Below are 22029 nucleotides of genomic sequence, written 5' to 3' on the forward strand. Positions count from 1 at the left end.
GGACAATGTAGAGAACTTCCCGGTCATGAATGGAACAGTGTGAGTAGAAAATAATTAGTGAGAAAAAGTTTTGCTACCTCGGCTAACTAAGACGTAGTTTGGATTGTGACGCTCTTAGAAATTAACATATGATTTTATTATAGCAGATGAATGCGACTGCAAAACCTATGTATATAGTGGCTGATAGTCTGATCATAATGAATTTATATGTAGCATCTGCGGTTGCAAACCTACAATTCTTTTTTTTTTTTTTTTGAGGGGAAAAATTGCGCCTATTTTATGATATATGATGAAGATAAAAGACTGACATGATTGATTTATGCATAGATGACCTGAAATGCATTATAGTGGAATTTAAAGTTAAATTAGCGATTGTCAAGAATATCCAACAGAGTAAAAGGAGAAATAACTATTATCAAAGGCAATAAAAATAGGTTACGGTCAGTTGAGGGTTGTAAAAAATTGTTTTTTTTTCTTGTTGTAAAGCTTGACTAATATTGAAAAAAAGTTTAATTTTCTTGTGAACAAAGATAACAGTTGTTTCAATAATTTTTCATGTCAAAAATAATTTTTCATAATAATAAACATACGGTGAGTGTTTTTTTTTGCTTTAAGTGTTGTTTCATATATAAATATATATATTTTTTGTTGGATTCGTTTTGGTTTTGACACTGGTTCGTTTTCATTCTACATTGCCGGCTGTTTGTGTGATTCTGCATTGGTAAAAATTGGTTTTGTTTAGTTAAAAAGCTGTATCAATGTTGTTTAGTTAAACAGCTGTACTAATTTTGTTTAGTTAAAAAGCTGTACCAATTTTGTTTAGTTAAAAAGTTGTACCAATGTTGTTTAGTTAAAAAGCTGTACTAATTTTGTTTAGTTAAAAAGCTGTACCAATGTTGTTTAGTTAAAAAGCTGTACCAATGTTGTTTAGTTAAAAAGATGTACCAATGTTGTTTAGTTAAAAAGCTGTACCAATTTTGTTTAGTCAAAAAGCTGTACCAATTTTGTTTAGTTAAAAAGCTGTACCAATGTTGTTTAGTTAACAAGCTGTACCAACTTTGTTTAGTTAAAAAGCTGTACAAATTTTGGTTAGTTGGAAAGCTGTACCAATTATGGTTAGTTAAACAGCTGTATCAATTTTGTTAAGTAAAAAGCTGTACCAATTCTGTTTAATTGAAAAGCTGTACCAATGTTGTTTGGTTAAAAAGCTGTACCAATTTTGTTTAGTCAAAAAGCTGTACCAATGTTGTTTAGTTAAAAAGCTGAGCAGTACCAATTTTGTTTAGTTAAAAAGCTTTATCAATTTTGTTTAGTTTAAATCTGTACCAATGTTGTTTAGTTAAAAAGCTGCACCAATGTTGTTAAGTTGAAAAGCTGTACTAATTTTGTTTAGTTAAAAAGCTGTACCAATTTTGATAAGTTGAAAAGATGTACCAATTTTGTTTAATTGAAAAGCTGTATCAATTTTGTTTAATTGAAAAGCTGTACTAATTTTGTTTGATTGAAAAGCTGTACTAATTTTGTTTAGTTAAAAAGCTGTACAAATTTTGTTTAATTGAAAAGCTGTACCAATTTTGTTTAATTGAAAAGATGTATCAATTTTGTTTAATTGAAAAGATGTATCAATTTTGTTTAATTGAAAAGCTGTACTAATTTTGTTTAATTGAAAAGCTGTATCAATTTTGTTTAATTGAAAAACTGTATCAATTTTGTTTAATTGAAAAGCTGTACTAATTTTGTTTAGTTAAAAAGCTGTACCAATTTTGTTTAGTTAAAAAGCTGTAGCAATTTGATTATATTGAAAAGCTATACAAATTTTGTTAAGTTAAAAAGCTGTACTAATTTTGTTTAGTTAAAAAGTGGTACCAATTTTGTTTAGTTAAAAAGCTGTACCAATTTTGTTTAGTTAAAAAGCTGTACCAATGTTGTTTAGTTAAAAAGCTGTAACAATATTGTTTAGTTAAAAAGCTGTACCTATTTTTTTTAGTTAAAAAGCTGTACCAATTTTGTTTAGCTGAAAACTGTACCAATTTTGTTTGTTAAAAAGCTGTACCAATGTTGTTTAGTGGAAAAGCTGTATCAATTTTGTTTAGTTAAAAAGCTGTACCAATTTTGTTTAGTTAAAAAGCTGTACCAATTTTATTTAGTTGAAAAGCTGAAACAATTTTGTTTAGTTAAAAAGCTGTACCAATTTTGTTTAGCTGAAAAGCTGTACCAATTTTGTTTAGTTAAAAAGCTGTACCAATGTTGTTTAGTTGAAAAGCTGTATCAATTTTGTTTAGTTAAAAAGCTGTACCAATTTTGTTTAGTTCAAAACCTGTACCAATTTTGTTTAGTTAAAAAGCTGTACCAATTTTGTTTAGTTGAAAAGCTGTACCAATGTTGTTTAGTTGAAAAGCTGTACTAATTTTGTTTAGTTAAAAAGCTGTACCAATTTTGTTTAGTTAAAAAGCTGTACCAATGTTGTTTAGTTAAAAAGCTGTACCAATTTTGTTTAGTTAAAAAGCTGTACCAATTTTGTTTAGTTAAAAAGCTGTACCAGGTTTGTTTAGTTAAAAAGCTGTACCAATTTTGTTTAGTTAAAAAGCTGTACCAATTTTGTTTAGTTAAAAAGCTGTACCAATGTTGTTTAGTTAAAAAGCTGTACCAATTTTGTTTAGCTAAAAAGCTGTAACAATTTTTTTTAAGTAAAAAGATGTACCAATTTTGTTTAATTGAAAGGCTGTACAATGTTGTTTAATTGAAACGCTGTACAAATTTTGTTAAGTTAAAAAGCTGTACCAATTTTGTTTAATTGAAAAGCTGTACCAATTTTGTTTAGCTAAAAAGCTGTAACAATTTTTTTTAAGTAAAAAGATGTACCAATTTTGTTTAATTGAAAGGCTGTACAATGTTGTTTAATTGAAAAGCTGTACCAATTTTGTTTAGTTAAAAAGCTGTACCAATTTTGTTTAGTTAAAAAGCTGTACCAATTTTGTTTAGTTAAAAAGCTGTACCAATTTTGTTTAGTTAAAAAGCTGTACCAATTTTGTTTAGTTAAAAAGCTATACCAATGGTGTTTAGTTAAAAAGCTGTATCAATGTTGTGTAGTTAAAAAGCTGTACCAATTTTGTTTAGTTAAAAAGCTGTACCAATATTGTTTAGTTAAAAAGCTGTACAAATTTTGTTTAGTTAAAAAGCTGTACCAATTTTGTTTAGTTAAAAAGCTGTACCAATGTTGTTTAGTTAAAAAGCTGTACCAATGTTGTTTAGTTAAAAAGCTGTACAAATTTTGTTTAGTTAAAAAGCTGTACCAATTTTTTTTAGTTTAAAAGCTGTATAACTTTTGTTTAGTTAAAAAGCCGTACAAATTTTGTTAAGTTAAAAAGCTGTACCAATTTTGTTTAGTTAAAAAGCTGTACCAATTTTGTTTTGTTAAAAAGCTGTACCAATGTTGTGTAGTTAAAAAGCGGTACCAATTTTGTTTAGTTAAAAAGCTGTACAAATTTTGGTTAGATGAAAAGCTGTACCAATTTTGTTTAGTTAAAAAGCTGTACCAATGTTGTTTCGTTAAAAAGCTGTACAAAGTTTGTTTAGTTAAAAAGCTGTACCAATTTTGTTTAGTTAAAAAGCTGTACCAATGTTGTTTAGTTAAAAAGTTGTACCAATTTTGTGTAGTTAAAAAACTGTACCAATGTTGTTTAGTTAAAAAGCTGTACCAATTTATTTAGTAAAAAGGCTGTACCAATTTTGTTTAGTTAAAAAGATGTACCAATGTTGTTTAGTTAAAAAGCTGTACCAATTTTGTTTATTTGAAAAGCTGTACCAATTTTGTTTAGTTAAAAAGCTGTACCAATTTTTTTTAGTTTAAAAGCTGTATCAATTTTGTTTAGTTAAAAAGCCGTACAAATTTTGTTAAGTTAAAAAGCTGTACCAATTTTGTTTAGTTAAAAAGCTGTACCAATTTGGTTTATTTAAAAAGCTGTACCAATTTTGTTTAGTTGAAAAGCTGTACTAATTTTGTTTATTTAAAACTGTACTTATTTTGTTTAGTTAAAAAGCTGTACCAATTTTGTTTAGTTAAAAAGCTGTACCAATTTTGTTTAGTTAAAAAGCTGTACCAATTTTGTTTAGTTAAACAGCTGTACTAATTTTGTTTAGTTAAAAAGCTGTACAAATTTTGTTTAGTTAAAAAGCCGTACAAATTTTGTTTAGTTAAAAAGCTGTACCAATGTTGTTTAGTTAAAAAGATGTACCAATTTTGTTTAGTTAAAAAGCTATACCAATGTTGTTTAGTTAAAAAGCTTTACAAATTTAATTTAGTTAAAAAGCTGTACCAATTTTGTTTAGTTAAAAAGCTGTACCAATGTTGTTTAGTTAAAAAGCTGTACAAATTTTGTTTAGTTAAAATGCTGTACCAATTTTGTTTAGTTAAAAAGCTAAACCAATGTTGTTTAGTTAAAATCTTTACAAATTTTATTTAGTTAAAAAGCTGTACCAATTTTGTTTAATTAAAAGCTGTACCAATTTTTTTTAGTTAAAAAGCTGTACCAATGTTGTTTAGTAAAAAAGCTGTACCAATGTTGTTTAGTTAAAAAGCTGTACCAATTTTGTTTTGTTAAAAAGCTGTACCAATTTTGTTTAGTTAAAAAGCTGTATCAATTTTGTTTAGTTAAAAAGCTTTACCAATGTTGTTTAGTTAAAAAGCTGTATCGATTTTGTATAGTTAAAAAGCTGTACCATTTTTTTTTAGTTAAAAAGCTGTACCAATTTTGTTTAGTTAAAAAGCTGTACCAATGTTGTTTAGTTAAAAAGCTTTACCAATTTCGTTTAGTTAAAAAGCTGTACCAATTTTGTTTATTTAAAACTGCACTTATTTTGTTTAGTTAGAAAGCTGTATCAATTTTGTTTGGTTAAAAAGCTGTACTAATTTTGTTTAGTTAAAAAGCTGTACCAATGTTGTTTAGTTAAAAAGCTGTACCAATTTTGTTTAATTAAAACTGTACTTATTTTGTTTAGTTAAAAAGCTGTATCAATTTTGTTTAGTTAAAAAGCTGTACCAATTTTGTTTAGTTAAAAAGCTGTACCAATGTTGTTTAGTTTAAAAGCTGTACCAATTTTGTTTAGGTTAAAAGCTGTACCAATTTTGTTTATTTAAAAAGCTGTATCAATTTTGTATAGTTAAAAAGCTGTATAAATTTTATTTAGTTCAAAAGCTGTACCAATTTTTTTTAGTTAAAAAGCTGTACTAATTTTGTTTAATTAAAAAGCTGTACCAATTTTGTTTAGTTAAAAAGCTGTACCAATTTTGTTTAGTTAAAAAGCTGTACCAATTTTGTTCAGTTAAAAAGCTGTACCAATTTTGTTTATTTAAAAAGCTGTACTAATTTTGTTTAGTTAAAAAGCTGTCCCAATTTTTTTTAGTTAAATAGCTGTACCAATGTTGTTTAGTTAAAAAGCTGTACTAATTTTTTTTAGTTAAAAAGCTGTACCAATGTTGTTTAGTTAAAAAGCTGTACCAATTTTGTTTAGTTAAAAAGCTATACCAATGTTGTTTAGTTAAAAAGCTTTACAAATTTAATTTAGTTAAAAAGCTGTACCAATTTTGTTTAGTTAAAAAGCTGTACCAATGTTGTTTAGTTAAAAAGCTGTACAAATTTTGTTTAGTTAAAATGCTGTACCAATTTTGTTTAGTTAAAAAGCTAAACCAATGTTGTTTAGTTAAAATCTTTACAAATTTTATTTAGTTAAAAAGCTGTACCAATTTTGTTTAATTAAAAGCTGTACCAATTTTTTTTAGTTAAAAAGCTGTACCAATGTTGTTTAGTAAAAAAGCTGTACCAATGTTGTTTAGTTAAAAAGCTGTACCAATTTTGTTTTGTTAAAAAGCTGTACCAATTTTGTTTAGTTAAAAAGCTGTATCAATTTTGTTTAGTTAAAAAGCTTTACCAATGTTGTTTAGTTAAAAAGCTGTATCGATTTTGTATAGTTAAAAAGCTGTACCAATTTTTTTTAGTTAAAAAGCTGTACCAATTTTGTTTAGTTAAAAAGCTGTACCAATGTTGTTTAGTTAAAAAGCTTTACCAATTTCGTTTAGTTAAAAAGCTGTACCAATTTTGTTTATTTAAAACTGCACTTATTTTGTTTAGTTAGAAAGCTGTATCAATTTTGTTTGGTTAAAAAGCTGTACTAATTTTGTTTAGTTAAAAAGCTGTACCAATGTTGTTTAGTTTAAAAGCTGTACCAATTTTGTTTAGGTTAAAAGCTGTACCAATTTTGTTTATTTAAAAAGCTGTATCAATTTTGTATAGTTAAAAAGCTGTATAAATTTTATTTAGTTCAAAAGCTGTACCAATTCTTTTTAGTTAAAAAGCTGTACTAATTTTGTTTAATTAAAAAGCTGTACCAATTTTTTTAGTTAAAAAGCTGTACCAATTTTGTTTAGTTAAAAAGCTGTACCAATTTTGTTCAGTTAAAAAGCTGTACCAATTTTGTTTATTTAAAAAGCTGTACTAATTTTGTTTAGTTAAAAAGCTGTCCCAATTTTTTTTAGTTAAATAGCTGTACCAATGTTGTTTAGTTAAAAAGCTGTACTAATTTTTTTTAGTTAAAAAGCTGTACCAATGTTGTTTAGTTAAAAAGCTGTACCAATTTTGTTTATTCAAAAAGCTGTACAAATTTTGTTTAGTTAAAAAGCTGTACCAATTTTGTTTAGTTAAAAAGCTGTACCAATTTTGTTTAGTTAAAAAGCTGTACCAATTTTGTTTAGTTGAAAAGCTGTACCAATTTTGTTTATTTAAAACTGTACTTATTTTGTTTAGTTAAAAAGCTGTATCAATTTTGTTTAGTTAAAAAGCTGTACTAATTTTGTTTAGTTAAAAAGCTGTATCAATTTTGTTTATTTAAAAAGCTGTACAAATTTTATTTAATGAAAAGCTGTACCAATTTTGTTTAGTTAAAAAGCTGTACCAATGTTGTTTAGTTAAAAAGCTGTATCAATTTTGTTTAGTTAAAAAGCTGTACCAATTTTTTTTAGTTAAAAAGCTGTACCAATTTTGTTTAGTTAAAAAGCTGTATCAATTTTGTTTAGTTAAAAAGCTGTACCAATGTTGTTTAGTTAAAAAGCTGTACCAATGTTATTTAGTTAAAAAGCTGTACCAATTTTGTTTAGTTAAAAAGCTGTACCAATGTTGTTTAGTTAAAAAGTTGTACCAATTTTGTTTAGTTAAAAAGCTGTACCAATTTTGTTTAGTCAAAAAGCTGTACCAATGTTGTTTAGTTAAAAAGCTGTACCAATGTTGTTTAGTTAAAAAGCTGTACCAATTTTGTTTAGTCAAAAAGCTGTACCAATTTTGTTTAGTTAAAAAGCTGTATCAATGTTGTTTAGTTAAAAAGCTGTACCAATTTTGTTTAGTTAAAAAGCTGTACCAATTTTGTTTAGTCAAAAAGCTGTACCAATGTTGTTTAGTTAAAAACTGTACTAATTTTGTTTAGTTAAAAAGCTGTACCAATTTTGTTTAGTCAAAAAGCTGTACCAATTTTGTTTAGTTAAAAAGCTGTACCAATGTTGTTTAGTTAAAAAACTGTACCAATATAAAAAAAAATTGTTTTATTTACAAATTAGGCAAATTTTTAAATGTGCGTATAGTTCATGGGAAGGTCATTCGTCAACCTCGGCCTCTCCTTCTTTTAATTAGTCGCATTTTGCCTTATTTGCGTAAGCATTATTGGTGTCATTCTTTCACCATTTGTACATTACGTTCACTTCAGTAGTCACCGCAATACCATATTTACTCCTTAGGTTATCCTAGTAAAAACATCCCTATTTATTCTGAAATGGGAGAAAGAAAGATTCTGTTTGTTAGTCGGATGTCGGGTTTGTCTTCCTTTACTTGTGTGTCAGCTGGGCCCTAAAACACACACACGCACACACATACACACACACACTTTCTTTTTTAGTTTTAAACAACTACTTACGATATATATATATATATATATATATATATATATATATATATATATATATATATATATATATATATGTATATATATATATATATATATGTATGTATGTATGTATATCCTCCCCGAGAAGCAGCTGTACAAATAGCGTTTCGAATCATCTGTTACTATAGAAACCTATCGAAGAAGCGCAAGCGGGCATATTTATTTGTTTATGCTTTTAATTCTGTTATTCATACAACAATAAGAAAAATCGCAAATATTTCTTTGTTTCCACTTTCGATTTTATTTTATTTTAATTTAAATCACTTTAATTTCATTATATCATAAGAGGAAAAATAAAAAAGGAAGTGTTGAAAAAATACTAGCAACGAACTGTCAGGAATAACACGGGTCGAAATGAGCATTTAGCAAGTTTATCAAAATCATCTAATTCTTAATAAATCATTCAGCAGCGACAAGTAATAGTTAATTAATAAAATGTTCTTTTCCAAAACAAATATTGGATGTCCGTCTGGCTTAGCAGGCTGGGAGCAGCCTCAATGGGTTTCCTCAAATCGATACGAAGCGCTTGTTAAGGCAATTCACAACATGAAACGCCGAGACGATGGCTTTTTTAGCTTACATCATTTTGCTGTATTGTAAGGCAATAAAAGTCGAAAAACCCTACTTTAAATTCGCCCTGTGTCAAACTTGTCCATATAAAGAAGCCGAGTATTGCCAATATTCTAAAAGTATGTGCTACTGCTATTGTTGTTGTCGTTGTAACTTTTTTGCGTGGTTAATTGAAAATAAAATTTATACATCTTTTTTTTTTTGTTATCAGAAGAAATACATAAAGCAAAGTACGGATTAAATGTGAATATCATTTATTACTTCATTTTCGTTTTCTAAAGAAACTTGTGTTGTTATTGCTAGTTTATAATAAATGGATACAAATGTTTCGCACAACAGATTATTTTGTTTCATTTTTCCATTTATTTTTATTGCTTTACTTAAAAAAACTTTACCTAATTATAGGTAACATTTTTAATCTTCTTTTTCATTTCTCGTATATATTTTAAATGTTGCGAATAAATGAACATTTTATATTTTAAATTATGTTTTAAACATAAGTTTCAAAAACATTTTAAGTTTACGTGAAATAAGCTAGCTTATACCGTTTTTTGTTTTTGTTTTTTTAATTAACTTCAGTTAAATTAACTTAAATATTTTCATGCCCGTTGGCATAAATAAATAAACAAAACGTTAGGTAAAGATTGCTCGGCTTTATTTTCTGCTCTGATAATTAATTTTTTTTTTTTTTTTTTTTATAGTTTTTATTATTTTTTCATTTTCCAATTCAATATCCCAGAAAGAAAAACGTTAATTTTTCGCTCGCCTTTTTTTGTTTTGGTTCGATGAAGTAAAAAGCCATGCAAATTGATCCCTCAACCTCTTCTTCTCTTTCCTAGTCTTTTTCGCATCGTTTTTTTTTTTTTACGCATCCACGTCACTTTTTGTTATTAGAAAAAAAGTAAAGGAAGAAGGCCGAAACACCAAGCTGTTGCGTAGACGGGAGGGGAGGGGGAGGAAATAATAATAATAAAAAAAGAAATAGATGATGTAGATATTTTTTCTCACTCGACAATTTTCCTTATGTTTCTTAGATTTCTATTAGTTTTTTTTTTATGTGCTTTTTGTTTAATGCGTGCGTCTATTGTATTAACTGAAACTGAGTTACGCTGTTAGGTCTTTCATAGATTACTAGCAGGAAAACCCGGCATTATCCGGGATTGAACGAGGAACATTATGCCCCTTTGATCACACTTACAGGCCATAACATTTTTCATTATATTCATCAATTTTTAGGAGGGGGGGTAGAAGGACAGAAGGATTGATTAAAATAAATTACACTTAAGGCATACCTGGCGTTTCCCAGGAATAAATGAGGACACTTGTGGATTCTTTCTCCAAGTCCTGAACCCCATAATAACATTTCTATTAAGTTTTATCATTTTTAAAAATTATAAATAAAATGACGCATTTCCTTTCTATAAATTAAATACCAGACGCGAACGCAGACCTTGTGATAACGTTGTTCCTTCTTTGGAAAGGTAATTATCCAAGAACCTTGGTTTAAGAATATATATGGTTGAGAGTGGGGTCTATCAATTCTTATCCAGAATTCCCATTTTATTAAAAAACAAAAAATAAAGAAGTCGATACGTCGATCTACAAAACTGAGATACTAAACAAACCGCTGTCTGTGGGCATTACAATGCTCCACATAAGCAGAAATATTTGTTATAGTTTTTGTCACTTTTCGTTTTTCTTCCAATTTATTGACCTGTCGCCCGCTCTCACAACAACAAAGTTAGTTTATAGTGGTGATTCCAGTTTCAAAGAGGAGAGAGAGCGGTGCAAAATTTGCCTTTATCAGAGGCGGAGGGGGAGGAGGATGAGACTGTATGTATCGAACAGATGTGTATAAGACGAGAAATACAATAAATGCTTTCTGAAATTTTTGCAAAAGTTTTTTCACTTGTTTTGCGTGGTGATGTTATGTTGTCTTATTTCATGGAATTAAAATAAAGTTTAAAAAGAAAAAAGAATTGCGTTGTTTCATTTTGATGCTGGATACTATCATCATCATCATCATCATCATCATCATGATTAGATTTAAGTTTGTCGTCATGTCAGGCCTCACATCGGTGACAGGGTAGGAGAGAGAGAGAGAGAGAGAGAGAGAGAGAGAGAGAGAGAGAGAGAGAGAGAATGGGAAGCAGGAACACGTTATTATTATGTTATCATTTTGCTACAACTACTGCTGCTAATAGAATGACTATTTGTACTGCTATGAGTCGTCGTTGTTGTGGTACCAAGTAGTAGTAGTAGTAGTAATAATGACGACTGCTGCTACACTTCAACTTTATTAAGACTGTGTCAGCATCCTAGTCTTCCTTTTCTCTCCATCAACTAAAAAAATAACTACCCCCCCCAAAAAAAAAACAAAGCCATCTGACCACTGCCCTCTCCCTTTCCCGAGCGTCAACAGTTGTCCCTTCTTCCCCCGCTTTCTTTCTTTTCTTCTTCCTCGTATCTGCAGAAACAACAAGAACATTTCTAAAAGATGACGATAATTCCCGACGCAGGTAAGGTTTCTTTTCTTTTTTATAACTTTTTTCTTCTTGAAATATATAATTTAGGAACTTTACACCAGTATTTCTAAATTAATTCGCTATCTTTTTTAGAGTTGGCAAAAAAAAAAAAAAAATCTAATCTATTTCGCATCATTTATTAAAAACTTTTATTTAGTTGATGTAAGAAATTTGTCGTTCTCAACACTTCCTCTCCGGGGATGGCAACACCTTTCTCCATTCGAATTTTTTGGTCTCATCCCTCCATCTTTTCAATACCATTAATTTGCCTCCTGGCGAGGTCGGTTTTCACGTAGGGACAATCCAAATTCTCAAAATGTGAGGACACTGGTTTGGAGGGGTGGGGAATAAAGATTGAACACTTAACAGGTACTACATTTTTTTTTTTTTTTTAGAACAGTCTTCTCAACGCTTATGTAATCGTTACTTTGGTTTCGACCATTTGCTGATGTCTTCTGTCTGTTCTATTGTAAAACACACACACACACACACAAAACATACCTGGGGGTAATCTTACCGAAGAAAAGTATGGTTTTCTCATGTTCTATGCAAATTAACTACTACTTTTAATAGTGAGAAAACGAAAATATATATTAAAAAAAAAAAAAAAAATTATAAAGAAAAGTAAACTAATTTGTTTCTCGTCTTTAACTTGTCTGGTTACCAACATTATTTTGAAACTATTTTTACTGCGACCCAGACTCTCGAACTAAACGACCTCGACTTATCAAAATTTCCCCATCACTATTAGTTTCCCTAATTTATTACTTTTCCCTTCTCTTTCCACATTGTTCCATCTTCCAACGTAAAACCCTTTTACTTTATTCCACTTGGAAACTATTCACCTCATCTTCATCAACAAGTGACAGTTTTTAAAATGGCGGATGTCTATGCAGTCATTCCCATACACAACCATCAAGTTAAACATGTTTGTTTTTTCCCATTCTCCTTTCACTTTTTAAATTATTATACTCCTATTTTTAAATCCATAATTTTGACCCAAATATCTTATTTATTGACTTCTTTATCATTCCTACCTCCTTTCGTCTGCTCTCTCTCTCTCTCTCTCTCTCTCACCTGTGGTTGTTTGTAAAAAAAAAAGTTTTTTTTTTTGGGGGGGGGGGGTCCATTTTGTGACCTGAAACACTTTCCCGTTTGTTTTGACCCTCAATCAAAATAATAATAGAAGAAACAGATTTAAGTTTAGTAACGCATCTTAGAAAAATTCTAAACATGTCTAACCATTAATTATTTTTTTGCTTACAAACTTGGACAAAAGTTTCTTGCTTAAAAAAGTAAAAACAAAATTTAACAGAAAAAAACTACTTTGTATGGCGAGTAACCCTTATACTCACCTTTTGGGTATACTTTTTTTTTTTTTTTTTCTCGCTGGTTCGATTTCTTTAAAATTAAAGGGTGAGGTTGGGCATTTGTTTTTTGTTTTTATTTTAGGAGAGTTCCGTCTGTGTCATTAACAGTTAACACCACCTCATGTTAAGAATGGCTTTCTAAGTTTGCACAAGTGCTAATTTTTTAATCTTTTACTTCATCTCACCACTTCACCAACAGTATTGTTTTTTTGTTCCCAGATATTAAAGAACAGGTTTTTCTGCAGAAAGGTTAGGATTAATGTTTAAAAAACAAAAGCAATTTGGTTCAAATAAAGTGCCAAAGAAAGTTCAGGAGATGAATTCATAAACCCATCGTGATTAAAATACTATTTTTCAACAGATCGCCTTTTATTAACTTGAATTATACACCAAACAAAAATACCATGATGTGATGGAAACTCCGGCATATCTTTCCCTATCTCTGATTTATCTTTTTTACACTCATTTAAAGTAATTAACTTTTTCTTATATTTACCAGTTTTTTAACGCTGTATGTTATATTTCAATTTTTATCAAGAAATATTTGCTTTCATGTCAGAAAGAAACGAGATTTAATCGCTTATTGGTGACATTAAACAACTTGTTAACAATTAGTTTTTAGTTACAACACTCCCCTCCCCCCCATGATATCATTTAATTTCCTTATTTCAAACTGGTCGAAAGCTACATTTCATATTTGTAAGATTATCAGTTTCTGTTTTTGCAACAATCTCTTTCATTTTACGTTAACTTATATTTCTTTTTTATTTATTAAAAAAAAAAACATTGTAATTTTTTTTTCATAACTTAAGATTGTGGAATTTAATGCTACAAAAACAAGTGTCACTGTTTTAAATAGTGAAAATATGATTTTTAAAATACTAAAGTAGCCATTTAGCACCGAATAAAATTTAATGGTCCAATTCAAAAGATGAAAATGTCATCATTTCAACCTTTGAACCTGTCTATTTTTATCTTGACCACTCGCCGATCATGAAGATGTTCACCTTCGTTTTTACGACTACACACGTATTTCGTGTTACTGTTGTTACACATCAACAGCTGGTTGAAAAGAGACCGGGGGGGGGGGGGTTCTTGATTTTATTTTCAAGTACACAAATCGGTTATATTAACATAAGAAAAGCTCTTCCCAACTCTTCATTTTTGAAGTAATACATTAAAAACTAAACCTGCTGTAGTTTAAAATAAATAAAATAACACTAATCTAAAAAAAAAAAAAAAAATGGTCAATGTCTAAATTCTTCTAAAAACACCTTTACAGTGACGACTTTTAAAGGTTTTCGAGGATGCTGAAAACGAATATAACATTTCAAAGTGACGCACAGAAAAAGTTTTCATGAAATTACTTTTTTCAAAAGTGGCGATCACTTTTCTATGTAAATTTATGTAAAATGAACACCCATTTTCTGGTCACTTAATGATAACGCTGCAAATAAGTAGTTTTCCGGATATTAAGCAATGTGATTCCTTATGTTATCGGTGGTGACCATTTGTGTACGCGCAAGCGCGCATATTTTATCAGAATTACATTATTTGATATTCGGAAAATTACTTGTTTGCGGCAAATTTAAATGCGATGTTCGTTTTCGGCATATCCGAAAACCTTTAAAAATCGTCATTTTATAAAAGTTTATTGTTAAGATGGAAAGTAAGTAAAAATTTACAAAAAAGTAAATTTCAGGCAACCCAAAAATATAAAATTATCACTAGGTGGCCAGAAAGTGGGTGCTCATTTTACTTTGTATAGAAAAGTGATCCCCACTTTTTGAAAAAGTAATTTCTTCATACCATGAAAACTATTTCTCTGCGCCACTTATAAATGTTATATTCGTTTTCAGCGCCCCCGAAAGTCGTCATTGTAAAGTTTTTTTGGAGTTTGAAAGAATCTAGACATTTACCAAAAAATAAATAAATAAAGACATAAACATGACCTTAAAAATTTTAGTTGGTTCATTTACAAAAATAAATGTTAAAAAGTTTATTTCTAATTTTTAGTAATCATTTTTTTAACAAGAACACATGATGATGATAATAATAATAGATTAATTCTAACCAACAGAAATTAAATTCGGGAAATTCCCAAAGACGACTAACCATAAACTTTTGTTTTTCTCTCCACAAAAAAAAGTTTTGTCTTCATTTCTAGTTCCTGTGCTTAAGTACAAACATAACCTCACAGTAATTTGGCAGACACCTTAATAAACCCCTTCCCTGAAATATCACCACGACCACAGAATTGATCAACAACCTCATCCTTCCTAGTTATGTGACACGCGCACCTGGCTTCTCTTATCTATTTCTATCGGATGGACACTACTTGACTTTGCCCGTGTCCTCTGTTTTCTTTTCATCGCCTACCCCCTCTCTCATTACATGAACTACTTATTGCGATTTTTAGTAATAGTTATTTTTATTTTTACCTGTATAATTTCTTACTACTTTCCTTCTTGTTTTAAATCCATATTAAAACAAAACAAAAAATGTTTCAAAATGTGGGCATTTAAACCGCCCACTACTTAAAAGTAAACTAAAAACATTTAGTAACAAATTGCGACGTTTTTCAAAAGCCGAAACATCGGGCGTAGATTCTTTCAAAATATTGCCATTTACAAGCCTCTCCATGAGGTATAGGTGTGACACAGGATCAAGATTGGGACAGGCAATGATGACTGCCATAAGGACACTCAAAGCCAGTAAGGAGCCATTAAAAAAAAAATCTTGAATCGAGCCCGTTACTTACATGGTAAGATTCACCTCAAACAATCGGTGCAGGGGGGGGGGGGGAGATAGCCCCCCCCCTCCAACCGCGAAAGGAGGAGGTAATACATGAGAGGATGGCCTCTTGATCACTGAACAGGGCAACTAATTAAAATTGCAGGGTCTACAAAAGTATTTAAATGTATACTTTTTTAGCTGTTAGCAGGACCCGTTAACTGGCGTTGCCCGGTGGAAGCTCCCCCCCCCCCCCGCTGGCAAAAAAGTAAACTACGGTTGCTGCTGGTGACCACAGCCGTCTCTGAACAATTGCAGACACTGGCGGCCGTGGCCGAAATGAAATAATCTGGCTTTCACTGGCAATTAGTACTGGTTTGGAGTGATAACCTCCAGATACTGTTTGAATTCAAAGAACGCAGTGCAGAGAATGCGTATAATCAGTATGAATTAATAAAATTACAAAAAATGGTCCATTAGAATAATAATGGAAAGTAAAAACAAAAGTTTTAGAAGTTAGGGATTCTCACTGTATATGAACTGTTTAGAGTAATCGAAATCAGTGGTAGCAGTCTTAGCTGTTTCCGTTGTTCAAGTCTTCCTCTTCTTTTTAACTCTTCCATCAATAGTATTAAATTAAATTCCAGTTTTATGTTGTCTTTTTTTTTAACATGTAAAAACTAAACAATTACGACTTTTTCACTTCACTTCTTTGAATATTATGTTAAAAACAGCGTTTGCGATAGACTTCCGAAACTCCTCATGTTAAGAATGGCTTTCAGAATAGACACCACCAACCTCCCCATTTCAAGACTAGCGTTCGGAATAGACGCCCCCAACACCCCTGTAAAGAATGGCTTTCAGAATAGACACCACTAACTTCCCCATTTCAAGACTAGCATTCGGAATAGACGCCCACAACACCCCTGTAAAGAATGGCCTTCGGAGTAGACAACCCCCTTTTTTAAAGGGGGGAGGGAATAATTCTCTCAAATTTAATCATAATAATCGTTGTCAGCATACTCATCGGCAAATGCTAACATTTTTTTTAACAAATGTGAAATATTCACGTTTAAAATTTTTGACAAATGTGAAATATTCACGTTTAAAATTTTTGACAAATGTGAAATATTCACGTTTAAAATTTTTGACAAATGTGAAATATTCACGTTTAAAATTTTTGACAAATGTGAAATATTCACGTTTAAAATTTTTGACAAATGTGAAATATTCACGTTTAAAATTTTTGACAAATGTGAAATATTCACGTTTAAAATTTTTGACAAATGTGAAATATTCACGTTTAAAATTTTTGACAAATGTGAAATATTCACGTTTAAAATTTTTGACAAATGTGAAATATTCACGTTTAAAATTTTTGACAAATGTGAAATATTCACGTTTAAAATCTGTGAAACTATTTTCTGTTGCACTGTTTTTGAAACTGATAAAACTGCAACAAAAGTGTGACACATTCATTGTTTTTTTTTTTTGTTTTTTTTCATTTTCACCCCAAACAAGGCACATTGCCACTTTCATGTGGGGGGCTACTATCAGGGACATAAGCTACAGGGGTACTATGTAGGGAGTTGGGCAGCAAGATGTCGGTTCACGTTACACTTGAACTTCCGCATATCAGTACAGTTGGGGAAGCAACAACCCGGAAGGGAATTCCAAAGTCTAGCGATTCTGGGGAAGAAACTATTGGAGTAGAAAGCTCACTTACATCTAGGGATCTCTTCTGTGAAGGGGTGGGATTTAGCTGTTTGTCAGGTGTATTTACGTTGAGGAGGGTACAAGTGCCTGCAGTTCGTCGGAACATTCACCGTTAAAATACTTGTAGAACAGGCAGAGGGGTGCAACATTTTGCCCATGGGACAGAGGCTGAAGCTTAGATGACAGTTCAGGACCTATCAGGCTGGTGACTCTCTTTTGAACCTTGTCTAGGAGTGAGAGACTAGTAGCAGATGCACCAGCCCAAATATGACAACAGTACTCCATACATGGGTGAATGGTGGCCTTAAAGAGGTACAGGATACTTTCGGGCATTAGTAGCTTTCTAGCACGGTAGAGAGAATCTACCTTCTTCGCAGCGGTTCTGGCAATGCTCTCAATGTAATTGTTCCAACTCCTGTTTCCTGTGAATGTTAGGCCGAGGAGATTAAAAGATGTACTTTCAGATAAAGAGTCTTTGGCCATTGCTATTGGTGGTAGAGAACGTTTCTTGTAATTATTGAAGGAAACAAGTTTAGTCTTGGCAGCATTGAATGTGACCATTTTTTGTCCCCATTCCACTACAGATTGGAGGTCATCCTCTAGTGTTTCTGCCATTTCTGTTGATATGTGTTCATTTGTTCTGTCGTGTCTGTCATCAGCATATATACCCATCTCACAGACAATTTTGTCAGGGAAGTCATTTATGAATATTAGGAATAATAGAGTTTCAAGGATAGACCTTTGAGGCACTCCTGCATTTATATCATATTGTTTAGATGTACGACCGTCGAGGACAACCTGGATTTTTCTCTTATCTAAGGATTAAATTATGTTAAGTATTCTTTCAGTAATACCATATGATCTGATTTTCCTGAGAAGATTTTTATGCCATACCCTGTCAAAAGCTTTAGATATATCTAGAACTACAGCTCTACCCTCCCCTACTTTGTCAAGTGAATGGTATATACATTCAGAGATTACAATTAGGATGTCTGCTGTGGAATGGGCTTGCCTAAATCCATATTGTTGGTCGATCAGAAGTTTAGCATCTGTAAGGTGATGGACTAAAGCTTGATTAATTATGGACTCAAATATTTTGGCGAAAAGTAGGAGGAGGCTAATGGGGCGATAATTTAATGGGTTAGTTCTTTCGCCAGAATTCTTGAAAACTGGTATCACAGAAGCAGTTTTCCAGCAGGCAGGAAACAGTTTGCCAAAATGTATAGCATTAACTTAAATAAACATAGTTATTTAAAAAGATATGCGATTAAAAAAAATAAATCAATTGATAAAAGTTTACATATTTTTATATATTTTTTATTATAAGAGGGTGTGTGTGTGAAAAATATACTTAACTATAAAATGTTTTAACAGTCCAGTAGATGATATTACCAAAAAATTTATTTTTTCTTCGGGATGATCGTAATTGATTGCGCAGGTTTAAATAAAATATATTTGAATAAAAACGTAATTGTTTGAAAAAAAATAATTACTGGAATAAATGTACAAAATGAGAGAGAGAGGAAATGTTTGTTGTTTTTTTCTTCGGCATTACCATGAAATGTTTTTTTTTCTTTGGCATAAAAAGAAATGTAAAAAGCGAGAGAGAGTTGGGAGGGAAAGAGAGAGAGGAAATACAAAATGGTGCTGTAAAATGCAAGAAAATGAACACAGCAATTTATTCAGAGTATGCAATGCCATATTTGAATGGCACATTAGCATTCATTTAGCATGCGAATACAGTTAATCCGGAATATAGGAATGGTCTGAGGTCAGCCAATCAGATTGAGTGGAATAATTCTGGGGAGACTTTATTATTCTTGAATCAGAAAAGGGAAAGATTATGTTATATCTATGAGTTTATGATCCAGTTATGAAGGATGAAACCCCATATCTGTGGAAAGTGCAGAATTCCTCCCGGTGATGACTGGGGATGGTAGGAGGACTTGATATTATGAGGGAAAAAATAGGAACTACTTCCTCTAAAGATGGTTGCGATTGTGATAGTGTTGCTCCTAGAATAAAATGTAGGATTTAATTATAACAACTTAAATGTGTATAAAAAAGGTGTTCTAAAGTTATATAAGATAGTGGCTAATAGTCTAGACATAATAAATTTGTATGTGGAATTTGTTGTTGCAAACCTACCATAGTTTGGTCTTGTGAATTTCTACAATCAAAATATTATATATGGAGATATTTTTGTCAGATCTTGTAGTTGAGAAGTTCAAAATATTTCTCGCCAATCGTATGAAAAAAAAAACTTTTTGGATTATTTGGTGTATTAACATTTCACCTAATATAACTCCTGACCTTATTCAGATACATTTTGACAAACTCATAAATCTATACAGAATTTTGAACCATACCCTTTCTAAAAGTTGTGAGAATAACATCCAAGATAAGAACAATCGTTCAAATAATCGAGGTACATGCAGAAATGGGAAAAAATGGGGGACATAGTTTTGAAAGCCGATTTATCATATTTTTTTTTTTTTTGTAGGTTTCTGACTACTTTTTAATTGTATTTTAAAGATTAAAGACTAAAGTTAATTTCTTAAAGGAGTACTCGCTAAAAAAAAAAGAATTATAATGAAAAATGTTTTCACATCGACATGGCGAGCGATAAATTTTTACATTAGTTCCACCTCCACAATTTTCTTTAAAATCGCTGCGAAGTAGACTTGTTTATTGCACATGCATGCACGTAAAAACATGACCGCCAAAGAATTTCAGTGCATAATACAGGTCTTTATATCTCGATAATGACTTGTCTCTGCAAAATTTAAATTAGATTTTCATATTCAGCATAATTGAAAACCTACAAATATCATTTTAAAGAAAATTGTCGAGGTGGACCTAATGTAAGAAAATACTCGGTGAGCTAACAAATGCAGCTAACTTTTGAAGTTAAATAAATTCATTGTAAAAATAATTTGAAAGATAAATATTAATTTTCTGGATCTATTTCAAAGATAATTAGTAAAGTCCTAAGATATTGAATTAAATAATAAAAAAACACCTTGTTTTGTCCAAAAAAATAGCTTAATTATCCTCCAAAAGCGAGAATCACAAGAAAACGGACATCGTTTAAACATTTATTATACAAAAGCCCAAAATGTCAGAAAGTCGAAAGGCTGTCTGAAAATGACATCAGCTAGTTAAAGGGAGGTAGGGGGTGCTGGTTTTATTATTTTTTTTCCTTGCCGTGCCTCTGTACATTCCTCTTGTGAACATTTGTATAATTTTTACCATTTTTAAAAATTATTTTTCTATGTTCTTGCTTTTGAATTAAAAAAAAAAAAAAGAATTTTATTTTTCAAGATTATATAAAAATTATGTTAATTATTCATACAAGCAAGGAAAATATTAGAATCTTACATATATGCGAAACTTGTAATCTAATTTTTTGCAATTATAACTTTTGTATGAAAATATTAAATAAACAATGCTTAATTCAATAATAGTATCGGTAGTTTGAGAAATTAATTTTTATCCGAGTTATATATTAGGGTTTTTTTTTGTAATGTTCCTCTAAAGATTAAATAATTTTTTTGTTACAATTTACGATGCTTTTCATAAAAAAAGCAAAAATAAATTCATGCATTTTTTTTTTTAACTACAGAAAACCATAACTTTAGTAAAGATATTTTTTGTTTAAACAAAATGATACATTTCCACTAAGATTTAAGTAAAAAGTAATGGGTTTATCATGACCATGATCATTGTTTGATAAATACTGAAAATTTTATTAAAATTGGTTAATTTCTTAACTTTTGAATAAGTTAAGGGAGAAGTCAAAATGTCTATACATTTTAAGCATCGGCCATTCATTTTGCACGTAGCTAGAATAATCCATATAAAAAATTCCCTTCATTAATTTTTGATCAAAATCTACAAAAAAAATCTGAATTTGTATTTAAATATTCGTGACTCTAGCAAAACTTTTAATTTATTCACTAAGATGACTGCATTATTTGGCAAATTAATTTATATTTTCAATCTAGTAAAAGTTGTGATGTTGTTTATATCCTAACGACGGGAAGATGTGACACAAATGTCAAGAAAGTGGGATTTGATGAACCAGCACTTCAAAGGAAGAGCACTCTAGCCTGCAAAAACTGCTTGAATAACTCCATCGACACTTCCTGGTGGGGTGCCTACTGCCTCACTGCCTCGGGTGATTAACCATAGACAAAGGGCAAGAAGATAATGCCTGGGAATGTGTACCTCCTAGAACAGCACAGGACGAGAAACATACCTCTATCAACAGCGAGCAAGCCATCTCAACAATGACTTAGACACTGTTGACTTTGCGATTAATGGTTATTTATCACTAAATAGCTCCAAAACAATGTGAAAAAAAAGAAAGCATGATTCCGTGACGTCAGACTCGTGTTAACTATACGAACTATGGAAAAGCAGAAGCAACTTAATGATTTTTTAAAACCTTTGTTTATTTTCTTCAAACTACAATTAATAATTAATCTTTGTTATAATTTTGTTAGGTTTTAAGATTTACAGTTTAATGATTAATAATATTATAAACATTTGTATATTAAATATGAAATACGGTTTTACTGAATGCTCATGCTCGGCTTCCATACTTTTGTTCGGTAAAAAGAGACAAACAAAATATGAGGGGGTGGGGACTACAAAATGCAATAATATTTTCAAATCAGTTTTAATCTGGAGATAAAATAGCTGACAAGAGCCATTTTTATATTAAAACTTAATATTTAAAAAAAATTAAACACAATTAAAAATCTATGTTGTAACGGAACATTTCGAAATAATGGAATTTTAATCGTTTTAATCTTTTAAAAATTAATTAATGTTTACGATGTTTCTTTTTCTTGGCAATTCAACTGATTATAGTATATATTAATTCGAAAAACTCTAAAAAAGACAACATAATATTACATTTATATCATTTTTTTAATTCAACTTCAAGGTAAATTTTTGTTCAATATGTGTATTTAAATTTTTGTTCAATATGTGTATTTAAATTAAAAAAAAATAGATTTTACTTATTTGAACTCTGTTTCATAATAAATAGAAATTTCGATAGATTTAAATATATTTTGTTAAAATTTCCAAAAAATAAATGGGGGGGGGGCACGTACTAA

General features: G+C 30.2%; 1 protein-coding gene across 6 annotated transcripts in view; it reads left to right on the forward strand.

Moving 5' to 3' along the window:
- Window positions 1-22029, forward strand: part of LOC145252670 (uncharacterized) — a 487453-nt gene that overhangs the window by 350851 nt on the left and 114573 nt on the right. Inside the window, exon 1 of one of the 6 annotated variants that reach the window (XM_080112459.1) lies at window positions 10634-11075. The exons of 4 other annotated variants lie outside the window; for them this stretch is intronic. In XM_080112459.1, coding sequence (XP_079968585.1) covers window positions 11054-11075 — 22 coding nt within the window. In that variant the 5' untranslated portion in view covers window positions 10634-11053. Of the gene's footprint in view, window positions 1-10633; window positions 11076-22029 lie in introns of those variants that run through there. One more of the 6 variants, XM_080112456.1, reaches the window with a different exon arrangement.

The sequence above is a fragment of the Euprymna scolopes genome, chromosome 29, assembly GCF_053919585.1.
Source record: "Euprymna scolopes isolate OS-2025 chromosome 29, ASM5391958v1, whole genome shotgun sequence".
Lineage (NCBI taxonomy): Eukaryota > Metazoa > Mollusca > Cephalopoda > Sepiida > Sepiolidae > Euprymna > Euprymna scolopes.